We start from the raw sequence: 12,044 nt of genomic DNA on the forward strand, positions 1-12,044 counted from the left end.
GCTTCTTTCATTCTCATATTATTTTAATGGCCTCACTTCTTTACCAACTGTAATTATCTGCTGGATCCGAATGTAGTTAGAATTTTGTTGCAATGAAGCAAAAAAAAAAAAGTGGAAGGCTGACAATTTCTGGGAGAAGTGAAAAGATTTCTTTCTGCGACACACTCACACACTCACACTAACACCTCCACCATCACACCCTGTGCATTTCTGTTGAAACACAGGAGAGGTAATTTTTATCCACGGCACCTGTTAAAAATAGTTATTTTTAATTTACAGAGCACAAAAGAAACAGGAGTGAAAGACAAGTGAGGAGTATTACATTTTGATTAATAATATTTGTACTTACCTGTGGACTTCACCCAATGTTCTCAAGTGAAAATGGAAAACTAACATTTTGAAAACGTCTCTGTGGAAATGGGGGGGAAATATTCCTAAACCATGTAATACAGTGCCAACCAGTTGGATTATCCGTCTGGATCTCTAGATCATATTCTGACTTCAACCCGTATTCAGCTTGGATCGGCTCCAGATGACACATTATCCAGATGGATCAGGCAGAATCGAGGATGGATGGATCCTATCTGTGGTTTGATCATGACAAAAATGTTCGCTCAACAGAAAATAATACTGCCTTGTTGAATAGTAGCGTTGGAAATTTAAGACAACACAGAATCTTTAGGGGCATTGTACAAAGTAACGGCATTCATGTGGAGTAGAAGGGCAAAAATGGCTTCTGTAAACAAACACTATACTATTGTGCTACATTTTGAAGTAACATGCATTTGTGGAGCTTCGTTTGAGGGTTACGCCATGCAATTTGACTCATTTTTAAGTCTCTAGTTCCAGATTCGTTCAACATTCTAAATCAGAACATTTATTACTAAAAAACACTGTTACAGCACGGAGATAATCAACCAAACTCAAATGTTCTTCCTTTTTGCTCTCTGTTTACTTTGTGACTTCAAGGTAAAGATTAAAGCTTTTCTTTAGCTTCAGGCTGAAGACAAAAAAAAAAAAAAAAAAACAATCATTAGAATCCTGAAATCCCAGTCAGCTACAGTATTCAAGCACTAGTTAAATCTGTATGTAATCATTCCAAATAAATAGCTTGAATTAGAGGTGTTTTCACCAAAAACACCCTCGGATAGCTTATCCAGAAAGCTGCTTTCCCAACAAGAACCACGAGAGCCGAGCACATTACTCATGTTTACAGTGGCTCCCAGTTATGCACAGAATAGATTTCAAAAATCCACCGCTTGTTCATAAGCCACTCGATAATCTCAGGCCGAAATGCATTTGCCATCCCTTTGAAGAGCGTAAATCCAATAGGACCCCCAGATCTTGGGGAAGCAGCAGTCGGCTGGTGGGACCTCCAGGCGGATCCAAACAGAGTGTAGCTGCTTTCTGCTGCTCGGCTGCACGCAGATGGAACCAGCTTTCTGTTGACTGTCAATACACCCCGACTTTAGCTATTTTACATCTAAATTAAAAACTCTTCGGCGCGTCTGTGCCTTTAATTGATCGGTTTTTGGTGTGCTTGTGTGTCCTTTGCGGCATCTGCAACTTGCAGCTATACTGTATCCGCAAAGTAACAATAACTTCTTGCCTATTTTGTGAACATTTGTAATTGTTTCATATTAATTTTCCTTTAATGTTTGGGTGGAAAAATGTAAAAAAAAAAAAATGCAAAAACAAGCAAATATGTAATTTTTTTTTACAATGCAATCTGGTGAAAAAAAGATTTACCTAAAAGCAACATCAGTGCACATGTGGAACAACAACGTTGACCAAATGGAACTAATTCACCATGAAAGATTAAAACGTTCCGGTTGAGTTGAAGCTTTTTGCTAATTTATTAATATATTTATGCTGTACATTAAAATTACATTGGGCGTCTGCCTATGCAAAGTGGCTCGCCACAGACAAACGCTTGATGGAGAATATACAGAGAGAGATTGTATGAAGCCACAAACAAAAAAAAAATAAATAAGATAACATTTGACATATAAAATATTGACTGCCTTTACCTGCTGTATCTAAAAAAAAAAAAATCCTCTCATTATAAAATAATGTTGGACAGAGGACCCAAAGCCTGTTTTGAAATTGATATTTATGCTGGTTTTAGGACGAAGTATCATCAACATGTAAATAAAAATATGTTCTCTACATATAATAGGCCTTGTAGCAAAAGTGCAACTAAGATTAAAAAGGCCACACTTATAAAAATAGTAACTTAAAAGGATTAAAAGTCTTTCTACCACAATCTACACGCTTTCAAAGCTTCAGCCAGGCTGAATGTGTCTCCGGTTTGACAGTTGTTCTTTGTGAGTTTCTCCTGGTTTCAGACAGAGATATTCTAAATCTGGTTTTGAAGTGCTTTGGTCAGCGCCGCGTCCCGCTGAGGTCTGCGTGACCTCCCTCCCCCTCCCCCCCACCCACCCCCGTCTCGTGCACCTGTTTTCCCAAAAATCCCCTTGAGGATTGGCATCTCTTTATGTGCCTCGGTTCAAAAGCAGCGCTCCGGCTATGATCGTCCCCCATGAAAGCGTGGCACTTTGTTTCTGCCTACATCCTGTGATTCTTCAGTCGTTCGTCTCATCTCCCCCGCCGCCTCCTCGGCCCCGCGGTGTTTCGTCTCTCCCTCATCAAACTGACCGCTAAACGCGCCGTCTTCCTCTTCTCGTTCGTTTTTTTCCCCACCCCGTCAGTCGCCGCTCTTCGCACTGCGCCCGGTCTTGTTGAGGACGGAGTTCAGCTCGTTCAGCAGATTCGGGGGCATCATGGCCCCCTGACCCGCGCCGGGCCGTTTGCCGGCCGTCTTGCAGCCGGCCTGCGGGGGGAGGGGCCGTCTGGGAATGGACGGCGAGGGGAGTCGCTGAGGCGGGCAGATATCCACGGAGGCCCTCCTGAAGGGGATCTCCGGGGCTTTGAGCAGGTCGCTGGGCCTCAGGCAGCTGGCCGAGGAGTTGATCTTGAGGTGTGCGCCGGCGTCCTTGATGGCCCTCCGGTCGAATTCGCCATGAGAAACCCTCCTGTCTGTCAGCTGTGGGGAGACATCACAGATAGAGCTGTAACTATAGACCGTTTCCTTTTGGAAAAGCAGCAATAAAGGTTGATTATAAACAAAAGACAAGAAGAAAAGGTCGAACAATCCTGTAGCTTCAGCTCAATATATGTATTAACTAAAGTGTCATCGCAACATCTCCGATCTGCTGAAACCCCCGAGAGCCGAGTTAAACAGCGTCCCCGTGTTTTCCTGGAAGAGCCACAAGACTGTTTTGCACTCCGTGCTGTACTGTAGAGAGATGCAAGCAAAAGTCCTGACAGCCACTTTTCCACAGTGAAGCACCGCGGTCTCACGGCTCCCGCTAGGACAGTGACAAATAACTTCAGTAGATATGCCGAGTTATTTTTTCCACTGACTTTTTTTTTTTTGCCGTCACATTGTCCAGTTTGTTTACTCAATAAAACTGGAGACGAGAACAGAAAAGTTTGCAGCTACTTCTGTTCGCCGAGCCTCCACCTCACCCTCCTACACTTTTAAAGGCCCAGCATTAAAGGCAACAAAGTGGGTAAATAAGTCCTAAAAATCGTGCTGTTGTCTGCTTCCTTACCTTTTGGCTGACAGGCGGAATCCGGCAGGCGGGCCTGTTTTCTGTCACAGCTCCCCTTCTGGAGGATTTCTGATCTGCAGCTGCTTCTTCTTCTTCTGCATTGATGGTGTTTAGATACAGATCAGATCCGTACTGAAGACACAGAGAATAGAAGACATTAGCACTAAAAACTCGACTTCAGGGTGGATGAGGAGTTTAGCACATTTCCATTCATTCCGATACATAAACCCACACAATGACTGCTCTGTCAGTAGAACCAATCGATTTTTGTCAGGTGGTTTTTTTTCTTCTCTGAGGGAACGAAACAGTTCAGATATGTCTGTTTTAATGGCAGGAGCCCGCCTGATCCCTGACGTCTGGCTAAACTTCCCGTCTCTTTTCAGATCGCTGTAACCCTCCGACAGACCTGCGGAACTGCCTCCCTTTAACAAATCCTCATTTCTTCGCTGCTCCGACCCGTCCTTGGACCTTTACTCCCCCTCCAACTCTGCGCCGCTCACGCCACCACCGGCTCCACCACCTTTTCTTCACAATGAGGTCCTCCATCGCTAGTTGCTATGGAAACTGCGGGAGCACAATACTCCCTAACAGGTAAGCGAAGGGAAATCAAGAACACCGAAGTGCTCTGTGTCGACTTTCTCATCCTCACTTTCTCTCTGCCCTTCCCTCAAGTCTGGTGTCCTTCCCAGAAGCCTCGATGTCAGAGGCTGGCAATCCTGATATTTAGCAGATTTGGAAGGAGAATCCTAATATTTTTAGCCGCCTCCAGGCTGCAAATACGTTCAGCAGGAGGAAAAATAAATAAGTCCACTGAAATAAACACAGTGAAACACTTAGAAACAACAAACAAACACTGCTTTCCCCTTCAGATCAATCTCTCACTGACAGTGTTGCCCTTTTTTTTTAACTTGCTAACCCAAACTAAGGCACTAAAAGGCTTTTACAGTAAGCACCTGTGATAAACAACACCGCGCGGGAGACGGGTTCCCATAAAAGGAAGCCGAGCGGAGTGCTAATACCGGAGAAAAATGTGCTGAGCGCACACTACAGCGCCGGGAAGCCTTCCTTTAGGATGAGCGTGATGCTCGAGCTTGAGCCGTCCGCTCGAAAACGAGCGCGAAACAGACGCGAGTGTTTAGTCTAATGAGGAAACGAGATGCTATCTCAAGAGGCAAGTGAGAAAATAATACAAAAATATGACACATCCTTGCCTGCTCCCCCTCTGCGTTTGCTTTGCTTTGCATTATTTATGTCGTATGTGCTGCGTCAGCGAGTGACAGCGACAACACTCAGCTCTATCTGGGGGCTAAGTACCACAATGCGATTGTTACAGTCGCCGTGACCTTATTCTCACAGCTTTTCCACATAAAGTGATTTATGTTATTGCTGAGTGACCTCGAAAACTTTACAGTTCCTCTCCCTGTTTATGTATTTCGTCTGAATAGCGGGACAATGCAAATGCGTGATGGGGTGGGGGGGGGAATGTGATTTATCATATCTCCTTGTTCTGAGATGTGGATGGGAAAAGGTGATTTATTCCGGTCGTAAAAGAGTGTATTTTTCATCCAAATAAGGTTTAGGGAAAAAAAAAAGAGAGAGAGACAGAAGGGGGAGGGTGTGTGTCTGCAATGTGTGTGTCACATTTTCTGGTGTTTTTGAGGTTTGCCGAGAGGCTGAGTGTAGTTTTCCTGCAAAGTCACACAGAGAGCTCATTAAATTACTTCATCAAGCTTTTTTTTTTTTTTTTTTTTCTAGTTTTTCGTCTTCTTCACACCAAGTCCTCCAAACCCTCACGTCATCTCACCTTCATCCTGATGATGTCCGTCACCCAGCCGACCTGCGCCTCCCTCCCGTCGCAGCAGAAATGCCTGCGGAGGGAACGCAGCCGCGTCAGTCGCCAGCTTCCACCCCGCTGCGCATTTTAAACAGGCGACTGAATTTGGTGAGTCACAGCGCCGGACGTACGTTTTTTTTTTGTTTTTTTTTAATTTTTTAATTTCTAATTTTTTTCAAGAGACACTTCAGTCATCCTGTAAATATAGGCACGCTCTCTCAGTCCACCTATGATTATATGAATGTGACTAAAGTACCGCTTTGCGGTAGTGATTAGCGCTGGAAGTAATAATCGAGGATGATGGTTTAAGTAATACCTGTCACCTACACAGGGTTGTACAGTATTATGCTTTGAGCTATTTCCGGAGCGGCTATTGTGATCGTGTACTGTACTGAAGGACTGCTATTATCGCAGTCCTTCTAGAAAGAGTCACGAATAAAGCCAACGTATATAAATAAAGTGCTAAAGTGCATAAACTTTTGCGATATGTTAGTTCTGAAATCTCATTCGCCATGTTTGCTTTTCAAAAATTACACGGAGAAAGGGATCTGTGCAACTGTAATTATTTAATTTCCTTTTATTCATTGCAAATATCTGTCTTATTGAGAAGTAAGCATTCTTCTTGAAAAATGAAATCCCAGCTCACTCTGATTCTAAACTGTGCAAATAATACATTATCTGTGCATATTTACACAAACAAGACACACGTTTGACATTGAAAGTTTGGATTTCTGCATTTTCCAGTTGTAGATAGCTTCAATACAATGCCAATGGCAATAAGTTCTATAAAGTATTTCCTGTTTGCTCTTGTTTGAGGTCTTAATCTGCACTTTGCTGTTTCTCCAACTCTGCTGAGAGTTAATGAGCTACAGGCCTACAACATGCACACTTTCTTCTTTTACTTTCACCATCATATTTATGATTAAAACAAATAATTGATTGCTTTTCAGGCTATTCCAGGAACCTCAGTTAACCTGCTGAGTGGTGCAGTTTAAGCAAGTTTAACTACATAATGCAGAATGATCCTATTTAAGCAGCCACTCAAGGAGATTTGAACTAAATTATGATTATAAATATATCAGAAAAATAATGAAACTTCATTCCATGCATAATTTCACATACTTGCACTGTGTGGACAATATTATTAGAATTCAAACTCCACTATTGTTTGTAATCTACTGAGAGGATACTCAATGCTTTACCTTTAAAACATATTTGAATGGATACATTGTACTCACCATTGTTGTTTATCAGTGTAAATTGTGAATCCCCAGCTATAAAAAAAAAAGGAGAAAAAAGTCATTAGATACTTTGTTATTTGTTTCCTAAATAATTTTAAGGGAACCAATTCAAAGAAGCATTGGTGAAATTAGTTTTCTGGTTTTGGATCACATTGAATCTATGAATAATATAAATGGGAATATACCCAGCAGCACTTTTTATTACACATTTTCTACTTTATCTCAGCAAAACAATAAAAGAGAAGGAAAAGTGTGAAAGCTGTGAACGGTGGTAAACCTCTACGGGCATTCGAGCTGCATTTCGGTCGTCAACACAAGAAAGCAAAGTTCTGACGCAGAAATCCGTCTTCAGTTTGTGTTCAGTCCTCGGACTGTGATTGTTGGTGAAATCCTGCATCATCTTGGCATTTACTGAAATAAAAATGTGAGTTTTTCTGATGGATGACACATTTTTTGTGTGTGTTCGTGTTGTAAAAGCAAAAATTGAGTTGTGACACTGACTACACATTGGGTTTTTTTTTTTTAAGAAGTCAGATGCACAAAAGGTTGTAAAAGTGAGCTGTTGTGTCAAATCCCTTTTGTACGGCGCGATCAAACCTGTCAGTAAAGTGTGAAGCGTCATATTTTCCTGGAAAAGAGCAGCCGTTGGCGTGCCCCAGCTTTCTCTGCGGCATGCAAGATAATCTCCAAAAATCTATATATAAAAGGTTTCACAGCTGAAGGAAGGATGAATTTTATTTCACTGACAATAAAACAGGTTGACTGTAATTACTTTTTAATTGTTCTGCTATTATTATTATTATTTTTTTTTTTTATATAAGGAAAAAGCAGCAAATTAATGCATGTTGAGTCTTGGAACTTTGAAAAAAACTTAATAAATGAGGATTCGTAAATTTGATTCCGGGCAGAAACAATTACATTTTTGTGGTTTTCACAATGATCAAAGCTGCTCTTCCTCACATAGAACAGAATTTTTTTGAGTAGTTACCTCCCACCACTGGAGTAAGGTCACGGCCCTTTTCGGGAACGCGCAAAAGAGGTAGAAAGTGAAGTTCATTTCCATTGCAAGGTGCTAAACAGTGGAATTAATTAAGTTAATTAGTGCGGTTTCAGCCCGCATGTTTATGGATGAGCAGACATCAATATGCTCGGGGCCAAAGTGCACAATACACAGAGCATATGCTGCTCACCTATAAGTCCTACCAGTTACGATTTGTTTGCAGCCGGCACTAAATCTTCCGAATACAATCTCACAAGTGAGAGGACTCATCCTCTGGAACGTAACCGAGCAGGTACGATTCATCTCGCATGAATACTGCGCGGCGCTGCGAGGAAAAAAAAAAAAACGGAGCGCTTCCCTTCCCACGCGCGCGTTTTCGGTCCGCCTAAAAGTGTATAAATACGCGGCGGCTGTGTGCGTCTTGGGTGTGAATTAGCGCGCGCGCGCAGGCGGGATGAGGTGAAAAGACCACCCTCCTGGAGAGTACACCTTCCCTGAGAACCTTCACACAGCTGTGGCTGGGAAAGGAGCAGAGGAATGGAGGGAGAGAACAAAGCGGAGAGAGAGAGGGAGAGGGAGAGAGAGGGAGAGAGAGGGAGAGAGAGTCGGCAGCCTGGAGCACCACTCCTGTGAGTTAAGGCGGCCGATCCAACCCCGCAGTAGGCCGCTCGCAGACAGACCTCTGCCTAATGAGGTACGAGAGCGCTGCCTCTCCTAACCCTCTCACCAGGACTCTCCACTCTCCTCAGCCCGCCGTCTTTATTTCGCTATTCGCCGTTATCGCTCCTCCCGCAGCCCACTCAACGGTATATCGATGGTACTGCATCGCTCTCTCTCTCTCCATCCCATTTCCTCACTTTTATCCCATTTCATTATCCGCTGAGTCATTGTGATTTTGCAGGCTTCATCGTTTATTATCCCCTCCTTCCTGTTCAGAGTTTGCATGTTCTCTCCATTTTTTTTTTTTTTTTTATCTGGGTCTAGTCCAATAATATGTTTGAAGTGTTATCTGCGCTCGCCCTGGGTGAACCCTGCCTTTAGGTAGATTCCGGCCCGCCAGGCCTCTAATTGAATAAAGCAGCATGGGAGATGTGTGGATGGGGACTGGATTGTGAAATATCGCATTTAGCTTTAAAAATGCCCCTTTTTCTTTCATTTAACCGAACACATTTACTACGGGTCCGGCGCACATCATACATTTTAATAAAGACAGATCATTGAAGTGAAACTGGGATCCTTTCTATCTCGGGGAATGCGGTTTGTATTTGTTAAAACGCAATTACATTTAATCAATTTCATTCTGGTGAAAGATAAGACGGGGTCAGAAGCGGCCGGGCGATCTCCAGAGGGGTGCGAAACTTTAAGGAGAGAACGAAGAGCGATCCGTCTTTGGAGGGGGGGGGGAAATGGATTACACACTGACAGTCGCACACGCCATTAAAAGACTTCCCTCCAGAAGACAGTGGGATCGCTGAATAATGGTGATTTCATCTTTGGTAACAGACGGGCTGAGAGTGTGTGTAGCAGCTGTTTCACTGCTAATGAGTCACAATATGTGTTATTATGAAGCTGCACCAAATCTTACACTGGCTAAATGCTCCCCAAACTTCTGCTTTTTTTTTTTTTTTTTTGTGGCTTAACGTTCCACAAAATATGCTCGAAGGGAATGGAAATAATTGCAACAGCCACTACAAATTGGTTCACAACTGCAGAATGACCACTGGAGCTCAAGTGCTGGGAGAAACATGTGACATTCAGTGCTGTAGCAATGGCCAGAGAGTGCAGGAACGAGCAGAAAACAATGAAAATTCCTTCACTTCCTTCATTGAAGATGCAAAGCAGAGAGCTACAAGTGAATGCATGCACATTCGTGCACTTTGAAATCACTCCAGAGTGGAGGTATTTCCATTTCGTTGCAACGCAGAGAAGAGAAGTCGAGTCACGTAAAAGTGCGAACAATACGAGACATTTGAGTGTGTGTGTGTGTGTGTGACATTGACATTTCCTTCCTCCCTATTAAAAGCTTATTGTTTTTATTGATGTGACTAATTCCACATATTCGCTGTTATTTCAGACTGACTGTAATTCTGTGGCAGTTGTCGTCCATCAATCCGGTTGGAATACACAGCTAAAGACGACTCCGCCTCATTTCTGTCCTGACCTGTGAACATTTAACACATTGAAAAGAGCTGCTCTAATGTTAGTACACTTCCTACTGCATTTTGGTTGGCTTTTATAGCAACACTAAGGAACTTTCAGTTTTCGTTGATTTTGGGGGCGCCAGTGGACAAAAGCGGTAGTGTTTTGACTGAAGGAATACTACAGTTCCCATGAGGACTAGCGCATAGCGTCGTAAAATGCTGCTCCGGTGGCATACTGTCGGACTGAACTCGCCTACATTTGTTTCCAGTGGCTGTGTGAAGGACGGATAGCGATGAGGTAATGAATCTAATGGTGGCTAAACAATGTTATGTCATGATGTGACGCATGCCGTAAAGCAGTCTGCACATTTAGAGTTTTTTAGTGCGCAGGGTTCCTACCACCCTCCTCACAGTTGCTTAGTCCAAGTGAAAGCAATACTGACGCCCTCAGGCCGTGACAGAGGGGTCATTCAGCTAGTTGTAAGTCAATGTATCATCACAAAAGTTATTAAAATGTTTCATTAAGGTTGAAAAGTTCCTTAGTGTCGGTTTAACAGTTTAAAGAGATATTTCAACACTTTGGCAAATTGGCCCATTTAGCGCAATTCCTTAGTCATTTCGAACAGCATACTTACTTTTTTTGTGAGGGCGAGCTGTTGTTTATTCAGAGGTGAGTCGGGGAAGGTTTTCGGGACGGACACAATGGAAGTGGATGGTATTTTTGTTCCCCCTCGTCAAACTCATCAAATACAAAATCCAACAACCCCAAAACACTTTGGTGGGCACGTTATAATCCGCACATTCACTACGCTGTGAAATATTAATGCAAAATTATGAGATTGAGTTGTTTATGCGAAGATTGCTAAGACGGAACTACTTACTAAACATGGCGTCTGGGCGTAGTGATTTCAAAAGAAGAAGTAGTTCCCAGTATTTGCTTCAGCGTCGTAACGCTACAATATTATTTGTTGGTGTTCCACAGCGTAGTGAATGTGCGGATTATAACGTGTCCACCAAAGTGTTTTGGGGTTGTTGGATTTTGTATTTGATGAGTTTGACGAGGGGGAACAAAAATACCATCCACTTCCATTGTGTCCGTCCCGAAAACCTTCCCCGACTCGCCTCTGAATAAACGACAGCTCGCCCTCACAAAAAAGTAAGTACGCTGTTCGAAATGACTAAGGAATTGCGCTAAATGGGCCAATTTGCCAAAATGTTGAAGTATCACTTTAACAGTAGTTATCTTCTCACAAAATGTGGGTTAGCTGTTGATCCGACAGCCACAACAGATACATGACGACATTCTCTGGCTCTTAAAAACTTAGATTTCAGTCCTTTTTTTGCAAATATTTCCGACAACTCTGATTAAACAAACTGAAGGTTTATTTCTTTCATCCTTTCTAGACTCATGGATTCGCAACTGATGAACCTCTTATTAAGGCGTTGTTTGGATCTTACCATGATTTCAATTCACAAGCCTAAGAATAAACCTCGTCAGTCTCTTAACAAGTAATCCCGCAGCTCTAATTTACAGATTTTTTTTCTCCATTCATCGGTGTGATATCTGTGTAATTATTTAAATGTTTCTACGCTATCCATTCTCAGACAGTGTCACCTCGTCAGGGAGTTTCAAATCTTAGGATGATCCCTCGCTTTGTTTTCACATTTGCACAACAGCAGTTAAAGTTTATGAAAAATGTTTTTTTCTTTTTTACCTCCGTACATTTTTAATAATTCAAGGAGGACTGTGAAATGGAGTCACTGACCTTCATGTTAAAGCTAAAAGTGTATTATTTACCATCTTGTTATTGCTCACAGGCGTTTCATCGCACTGTAACAAGCCAGAATACCTTGATGCAGATTATTCTGTCATAAATAGCTGATAGCGGCGTTTTGCGATCGAGCCGCAGTAATATATGTACGCTGGAAACAACGCCGTTACCTGAGACTGCAATTTTTTGCTCATTTTTGTTAATCTGTTGTGCACGAGAGTGGTGTTTACCTATTTGGAGGTTTGAGCTTTTTCTTCAGGCCCAGGTAACATTTCGCACACTGCAGCTGGATCACTTTCTCTGCTTTGGCACTCTGCGAGAAAAAAAAAAAAAATAAATAAATAAATAAATAAACAAAAAGAAAAACCTGAAAAAGGTTGAATGTTTTCCATGACGGGAACAAATCACTAAACATGCAATTAAATGCTATGAAATGGTG

At 42.4% G+C, this 12,044-nt stretch overlaps 1 protein-coding gene across 3 annotated transcripts in view; it reads right to left on the reverse strand.

The window, feature by feature from the left end:
* Window positions 1–2,698: 2,698 nt before the first annotated feature.
* The window catches only part of arap2 (ArfGAP with RhoGAP domain, ankyrin repeat and PH domain 2), a 123,682-nt gene continuing 114,336 nt past the window's right edge, over window positions 2,699–12,044 (reverse strand). For all 3 annotated transcript variants that reach the window (XM_030087984.1, XM_030087982.1, XM_030087983.1), the window contains exons 29-33: window positions 11,836–11,918; window positions 6,690–6,725; window positions 5,422–5,485; window positions 3,618–3,749; window positions 2,699–3,046 (exon numbers count right to left, since the gene is read on the reverse strand). In XM_030087984.1, coding sequence (XP_029943844.1) covers window positions 2,708–3,046; window positions 3,618–3,749; window positions 5,422–5,485; window positions 6,690–6,725; window positions 11,836–11,918 — 654 coding nt within the window. In that variant the 3' untranslated portion in view covers window positions 2,699–2,707. The remainder of the gene's footprint in view (window positions 3,047–3,617; window positions 3,750–5,421; window positions 5,486–6,689; window positions 6,726–11,835; window positions 11,919–12,044) is intronic.

Source organism: Salarias fasciatus, chromosome 3, assembly GCF_902148845.1.
Source record: "Salarias fasciatus chromosome 3, fSalaFa1.1, whole genome shotgun sequence".
NCBI lineage: Eukaryota > Metazoa > Chordata > Actinopteri > Blenniiformes > Blenniidae > Salarias > Salarias fasciatus.